This window comes from Hyperolius riggenbachi, chromosome 3 (assembly GCF_040937935.1).
Source record: "Hyperolius riggenbachi isolate aHypRig1 chromosome 3, aHypRig1.pri, whole genome shotgun sequence".
NCBI lineage: Eukaryota > Metazoa > Chordata > Amphibia > Anura > Hyperoliidae > Hyperolius > Hyperolius riggenbachi.
Window position 1 is genome coordinate 129,350,416 of NC_090648.1, and position 8,369 is coordinate 129,358,784.

General features: G+C 42.5%; 1 protein-coding gene across 5 annotated transcripts in view; it reads right to left on the minus strand.

The window, feature by feature from the left end:
- The window catches only part of GMCL1 (germ cell-less 1, spermatogenesis associated), a 178,578-nt gene that overhangs the window by 73,088 nt on the left and 97,121 nt on the right, over positions 1-8,369 (minus strand). For all 5 annotated transcript variants that reach the window (XM_068274930.1, XM_068274932.1, XM_068274931.1 and 2 more), the window contains exon 7: positions 4,276-4,341. In XM_068274930.1, the coding sequence (XP_068131031.1) occupies positions 4,276-4,341 (66 nt within the window). The remainder of the gene's footprint in view (positions 1-4,275; positions 4,342-8,369) is intronic.

The following is an 8,369-nucleotide window of genomic DNA, read 5'->3' on the forward strand; positions in this document are numbered from 1 at the left end:
ATGTTGACCCGGCCCTTGACTGAAAAAGTTTGGGGACCCCTGCTCTAAAGTATATGGCCATTTTTTATTTTCCTTTTTCAGTATAAGAACACCCATGGCTGCAGGTGGGGGCAGAGTGGCTACACTGCAATAGGGCACTGTCTGCAGCTGAACAGCCCAATCCATGGTAAGCTCATATAAAAACATGCCACTTTCCTGTCAAGGAACATGGTACAGGTAGTCCCCAGTGCAGGAACGACTTGTCGTTAGGAACACTGTGACCCATCGCTATGACGTCACTACCGCCATGAAGGTGACGGGAACAAGACTGGAAATGCAACTGAAGTGGCATGGGACATTGTCGGAGGTGAGAACAGGGGAATGTGAAGAGGTACAGAAGGGTGTACAGAGCACACAGGCAGCAAAGTGGATGAAGGGAGGCACAGAGGGAGCACAGAAGGATGAGTAGAGGAAATTTGGTCAGGAGGGGGCACAGGGGGACACTGGAGGTACAGGGGGAAGAGATGGCACAGAAGAGACACGAGGGGGACAGAAGTGGCTTAGAGTTGGGACACTGGAGGCACAGAAGAGACACGGGACTGGGATAGCACAGTGTTTTGACTCATGTACAAATTCGAGTTAACAAAACTACAGCCCCTATCTTGTTTGTTAACAGTTTTGCTAAATGGCTACAGAAAGTCCACAGACTCCTCAGTGCTAATCCGATTCAAAGATTAGATTGTGAGCCCATTAAAAGTTGCAGCCTTCTTTATCCCAACAGCCTACGAACACATACGTTTCTAAATCGGAAGTAGCACCCCTGTTAATGTAAGACTGCATCCAAATCCAATAGCAGTGCCAATGCACAGCTAATGGGATTCATACACGAGGTCTAAAAAAATGCAGCAGGAACTTTTATCCCGGCAGGTGAACTTGACAGCAGCCTACCGATTTCAATTAGTTGTAATTCTGCATCTGAATTTGTGTTTGGGAAAAAGGACAGGAATCGCTCAAATTAAAACAGAGCCTAACAGTGATCTGCCCTGCAGAAAACACAAGACTAGCAGTCAGAGGATACACAAGAAATGACAAACTGAAGAGCAACATTGAGATGAAAGACTGGTGTGCTGCTGTCTATGAACATAATGTTCTGCCAGCGAGACTGCGAAATAGGCTAGCAGAATGCTCCCATTCTCACAGAGAGGCAAAGAGACACATCTAAGTGAGGCAGTAAATTCAGCATAAATGCTTCAGGATGACATGATACAGTATAACAAAGAGCGGCACATTCAGTACTCGCAGCACAAGCACGATTAATAACAAACCCGATAAATCAATCTAAACATTGCCTCTGACTTCAACTCAGAAATCTGCTGTTAATGTACACAGGGCCGGTTCTCTCATGAAGCAAGGTGAAACATTTGCATCAGGCGCAGAGATTACAGGGGCAGCATGTTTATACTGTGTTTACACTAACAGCATGCAGTCAGAGTAGGAGGAGAAGTGAGAGGAGAGCGAGGTGAAAGGGCCATCATTAGGGAAAACAGCTTGCTGTGCTGTGTAAGGAGTCTGGCAGTGAGTGAGGAGAGGGGATTTGTACTGGAACCTGGTGCCCGGCTTCTCTTTCTAGGACCTTATGAAGAAGGAAGTCTGCCAGCTTTGCAGATAGCAATGATGAATTTATAGGTTAGATACAAAAATATTGTTCTTCAAACAATAAAACGATATTTATGCATTATTACCGGACCAGAGACACCTCACTGGCTCCTACTCACCCACACAAATCCTTCCTGTAAATGTTGAGGGGTGTATAGACAACATGCCAATACATGTAGTTTGAAATTGCTGTAGTCAGTTCAGGTACGCTTTAAAATACAATTGTCCCCAATTAACTTAAATTGAACCTGAGACGACGGGAAATAACGTTTTATACATATCTGGGGCTTCTTCCAGCCCCCTCCACGCAGATCGCTCCCACGCAGCCGTCCAAAGCCTCCTAAATTCTCTGTAAGCAGCCCATTGGGCATACTGCACATACGCAGCCCGGCCACGCAAGCCCACCCCGCTCTCGCCACCAGGAGCGAGATGGGGAAGCGCGCTTGGCCGCACTGCGCTGACTGGCCAAAGATAACAGGGCTGCTACTGGAAGATCCAGGAGTCCTTGGATGGCGGCGAGGGAACGATCTGCATGGAGGGGGCTGGAAGAAGCCCCAGGTATGTATAAAGGTTTCCCTCCTTTCGTCTCAGGTGTGCTTTAAGCCTAATAGTAATTTTCTCAACCACGTGTTTAGTACTTTTACACTACTGGAAAGGTACTTCGTAGACAAGATTAAAAAAAAAAAAAGAAAAGAAATCTTAGAAGACATCAGGCAAAAAAAAAAAAAAAAAAAAAAAAAAAAAAAAAAAAGTTTCACTTACGGTACCTGGGGCTTCTACCAGCCCCATGCAGCCATCCTGTGCCCTCGTAGTCACTCACTGCTGCTCCAGTTCCCCGCCGCCAGCTAGTTTCGTTTTTGCCGACCTTGGGGTCGGCGGGCCGCATTGTGTACATTTTTACGCATTCCCGCTAGTGTAGGAACATCAACGCATACTTTTTTTCGCGTTAGCGGTTCAATGCTAATACATTTTCACGTTGCAATGCCGTTTTGTTTTTGCTGAGGTCGGCAACAACAAAACTAGCTGGCAGCGGGGGACTGGAGCAGCAGTGAGCGACTACAAGGGCACAGGATAGCTGCATGAAACTTTTTTTGCCTGACGATTCATGGCCTTAAGAAGGCCATACATCTATAGACTTGGTGGCAGATCGACCATCAGATTCGAGAATGAAAATCGGTTCCGCCAAGTGCATGGTCACATGTATTGAACAGACATGCTGGAAAACCTCTAGTTGATATGCTCGATCGGGTGCTCAGTGGTAACAATGTGTGATAATCGCAGAAGAACAGGACATTTCCCCACCCCTACCAGGTGCCTGTGCAGTTATACTTCACCTGTCACGCCATCCACGCTAAATGTCCGTGCCCCATTCAGGTCCCATGTGACTACAAGCATATAGCAACTGTGTGACGTTACATACACTGCCCACATGCTATAACACTGGTAAACACGTGGTGGCGCAAATGCAGAAGTACAATGAGGATGTTGGACAGGTACACTATACTGCACAGCCATGAGGGGGGTGTCAGCTGTCAGGGGCAGCGTGGTGGTGTCACAAAGCAGATTCCTGTGGCTGGATAGTGTAATGGTTAAGACCAGGGTTTGAATCTAGACTCTTCCTGTTCAGTAAGCCAGGACCTATTCAGCTGGGGACCTTGGGCAAGACTCCCGAACACTGCTACCGCCTACTGAGTGCTCCCCTAGGGGCTGCAGCTCTGGTGCTTTGAGTCCGCCAGGCGAAAAAATGCGATATAAATGTTATTTGTGTTGTCTGTCTTGAAAATCGACGAAGAATTGGCTTGCAGTTTATGGCAGCTTACCGATTCGATCAGAGTGGCGAGATCTGTCTCTTGGTCAATAGACCAGCAAAATCGTCAGATGTCTTTAGGAGAAAAGTTCATGGAATCAGGGCCTAGGTATCCACTCCTGTCACTCAGTCCAAAGAAAGACGAATGTAGGTCAGGCAACAGCTGCAGGACACTTCTACCAGAACTAGCCCATCAAAATTTCAGATGTAATGAAAACAATTTTAACAATAATAGGACATTGGATTTCAGTCTGACTTGTTACAAGGCAGCAAGCATCTATTTTCTGTGACCGAAGATGCACTTTATTTGTGCTTTCCAAGAAATCCATTTAAATGATTTTTTAGTTAGGCATAAAAGCCATTCTTAAAATCTGATTCACCGAGAATCCTAGGTTCTAAACCGCAACAATAACTACTCAAGGTGACCTTGAGGTCTCACCATCCCTTCAGATGTCACAGGCTCAATACACTTTTACAGAGGAAGAAAGAGCTGAGGCAAGGTAATGAGATGGCCATCGGCGCAGTGCGGGACATGAAAGAAGAAGACTACATGTATGTAAAAACAAATCTTAGCCCACTACTGTGGGGAAATCGTATAGCCTGCAGGCAGAAGCCTCTGACGCAAAGGACTATTTCCAGGCACTTATGTTTGAAGCTGAACAAGTGGATACTCAATATTATAATTAACCATCAGGATGGTCTTCACAGGGGCAGAACAGAATATTCAAAGAAGCCATACATAAATTAATGCAGATGAAGCACACAGTAGACTTTAGAAATCATTCTAGAACATGGAGAGCCTTTGAAAAAAACTATTGGAAGTTATTACCTACCTGAGCTCTTTAAACAGGTCAACACTTTGATGTGTCATCAGGTTGTTAAGAAGCCACTCAAGGCACCTGCGATAAGAGAGAATGCATGTGAGCTGGCCATTGGATAAAAGAGTAATTGAACTCGGGATATAGATGAGAGTGAGAGGGATGGGGGGAAAGAGAAAAATATATATTCTATATATACATACACACACACACACACACACACACACACACACACACACACACACACACAAAAGAGGGATCGAGAGAGAGAGAGAGAGGGATCGAGCATGTGTGAGTTTGTTTTTTTTGGGGGGGGGAGATATCAGGTACCGCAGGGAGCAGTTGGGATCCTAGGGGGCACCTTGACAATTTCACAGGGGGTTCCCTGGGTTGTTGTTATGCCAATGTGTCTTGTAGTCAAATATGAGCCATTTTAAAAAATAATGATATTAAATAGACTTTTATTTTACTGTTATTGACTGTAAAGTAGTTTAAATAGATATTTCTTATATTTGGTGCCTATATTGAATCTAACATCAAAGCTTTTCTTTTCTTGTGTGGAGGGGCTACAAAAGGACCAAAAAGCTCTCTTACTACAATGCTATGCAAACCAAAAGTTTGCCTTCTCAAAACAGAAGGTATTTGTGATAATTCAGATTGGAGTGAGCATATGATGTCTCGCACGACAATGCATCACTGCTGAATATGCAAATAATCCTTTGTTGTACCTGTAAGCTAAACACACCTCCTGATTTGCACATTCAACAGAGATGCATCATGGGAAACATCATATTCTCACTCCAACTTGAATAATCACAAATACTCTCGGTTTTAAGAAGGCAAACTTGTTTTGGCTTACTAAAATGAGGAATAATAGGACCACTGTCACGAAAAAGTAAAAAGTAAAATACATGTGTACACATACATATAAGAAGTGCATTTCTCCCAGACTAAAATGATCCATAAATTATTTGTCTGCTATGTTGCTGTCACTTACAGTAAGTAGTAAAATTCTGACAGAACTGACAGGTTTTGGACTAGTCCATTTCCTCATGAGTCTCAGTATTTCCTTCATTCTTTACAAAAGCACTCTCTGGAAAGGATCTATACAAAGAGGTCAGCCATTCTCCCTGCTCACTTGCACACTATTTTGGCAGTTGGACAGAGGAACTGCTGCTCAGTAATATAAGGAAAGCTACAATTTAATGCCCAACACCCCCAGATTCGAACAATCCTTAAGAATAGATGGGAAATCCTTTTACAGGACCCATACCTTTGCCCCATCATACCACACAACCCCGCCATCACATTTAGAAGAGCACCTAACCTAAAAAGTATCCTAGCACCCAGCCGGCTAAGAACACCCACAACTGTCAATCATACCTACAACCAACACACACCCGGATGCTCACCTTGCCATAACACCAGATGCATGGCCTGCCCGTTTTGCAAACCACCACGGTCTTTCAATCCAATATTACTCAGCTGCAATACCCAATCAAAAACCACGTAACCTGCACCTCTAGATACGTTATCTACATCATCTCCTGCCCCTGTCACCTCCAGTACGTGGGCCGGACCACCCAACCAGCACGCAGCAGAATTGGACAGCACAAAAGAAATATAATAAAAAAAATTCCACTTCATAGCGTATCAAAACACTTTGGCACCCATCACCATAGCGACCCCTCACTGTTCCGCATCACCCTGATCGATTCCATCACACCACAACAGCACAACGCTTTTGAAAAATTGAGGGTGAGGGAAATGTTTTGGATCCAAATACTAAAGACCCTCACGCCAGAGGGCCTCAATGAACAGCTAGAAAAAATCCATTAATCACCCCCAAAAAAAAAATCTCTTTTATCTTCATAGTCGCCTCTTATCATCTTTGTTTCATTTTACTAAATTTTTATTGACAGGCTGATTCCCAAGCCTTTTTACTCTGATGTCCATTATATATGTTCCAGTATGTATGTCATTTTATTATTTTATTATGTCTACTTTTACTTCTCTAAAAAAAAGCAACGTTTCCATTTTTATACTGTACATCTATAGTTTGCATTGATCTAGATACACTGTGTCCAAGACTGCTCATTGTTCCTTCAATATAATCCTTCTAGGACAATATTATGAGAAGCCTCATAGATCACCGGGGCCAACACCACCACTACAAAACCAGTATGTAACCTTCTATTTGATTTCTTATTATCTGAACCTGTATGCAATTTATTTATTTTTTAATTTGTATCCTACCTCTTTTTAGCCTGATTAAGTCACTACGTTTCTATTCTCTTACATGTTGTAGTCATTTTTAAAATCAATGTTCTTCTCAACCTTGTATAAGGTTCACGCCCCTATTTTATGTGGAAACCTATTAATTCAACACTACCAACATTGTCCACTAGATGTCATTAGTACCCAACAATGAAGATAAAGTCAACCCTCTTAAACGTTTGCACACAAAATAACTCAAAAACGTAAGTTACAAACACACTAAGCACTATATATATATATATATATATATATATATATATATATATATATATATATATATATATATATATATATATATATATATATATATATATATATATATATATATATATATATATATATATATATATATATATATATAAATATATATAAATATATATAAATATATATAAATATATATAAATATATATATATATATATATATATATATATATATATATATATATATATATATATATCTATCAAAGATCCACATTATAGCCCATCTTTCTATTTCCCCGTCCCTGTCTTAATATACACGATCCCTCCCGGGCATTGCCCACAAACAATATGGCGCATCCTCAACTCACACATGCGCACATACAGCGCCCCTAGCCATCCATAGCACTTCCGCCGCCTGGCGGAAATGACGTGATGCCCCACACTTCCCGATGCGGAAGTTCATACACATCAGAGCCGCCGCCACTATCCTACGTGCTGCGTCATAGCGGCACGTAGACGCCCTCTGATGACGCGGCCAGACGGTCGCATCCACCGACAGCGCGACCACAACTGCCCGCCCTGTCAACAAGCAATTAGGGGCGTCACCTGGATTACTTAAACAGCATGTCAGCAACACCTGAGCACAAAGGCGCCAGGTGTGACCCTGACATTACGCTGGTAAGTTCAATGAATCATTGCTCAACCCTCCTGTTTGTTTTACCTGCCTTTTATCTCCCCCATCTCTATTCCTCCCACTAATCCACACTAATCCTGTACAGTTTCATCTCCCCCCTAAATAAATGTCCATATACTCTTCACTATTAGCGTACTGTGTACTATCGTCCCACTACCACGATATTAAACAGCACCACAGAACTATGGGTTTCTAAGCCTCTATCTACACCTACCAGTCCTGCCTATCCCCACCACCATACCCAACTTACACTGCCTCCCTTGACGATTAAACCTAACTTCACTCCCCCACTGCCCCCCCCCCCCCCCTTAATCAAAACTCACCTCCCACCCCCTCCTCCTATCCTTGGAACAACAAGCCCAGTTACCCATCCATCACACCTCCCGATCTACAAATACACACAACTATGAAAAAAACGATTATCATATTGGACACGTTTTGTCTGATTTCACACCATTGTTTTGCCTTTTGTCACCAGCTGTGTACTCCTCTCTTTACTGCCTGATGAAGCGGGTGTAGACCTGCGAAACGCGTTGTACTAAACCCCTGGAGTGTACCATTAAATTTACTTTTGTTGAATAACAGCATTCTTGTGTCTGCTTGAGGGAGGTAAGTCCACCACTGCCTCCTAAGCAATTTTTAAACATTTTACATATTGTTTTTATCCTTTTGGCGCCTCTGTTCATTTCATAATACAATGCTGCTCAGTAAGTGCTTTTGAAAACAAAGAAAACCTTGAGAATTCCCCATAAGGATATGGACTGGTCCACATCCTGTCAGAATTTTCCTAACTACTGTTAGCGACAAACATAGTAGAAAAGTAATTTATACCTTATTTTACTCATGAGCAAATTTACATTTTATACATATGCATACATACAAATTTAAAAAATGTACAATTTTTTGCAGTAGTAGTCCTTTAATGAAGCATAACTAC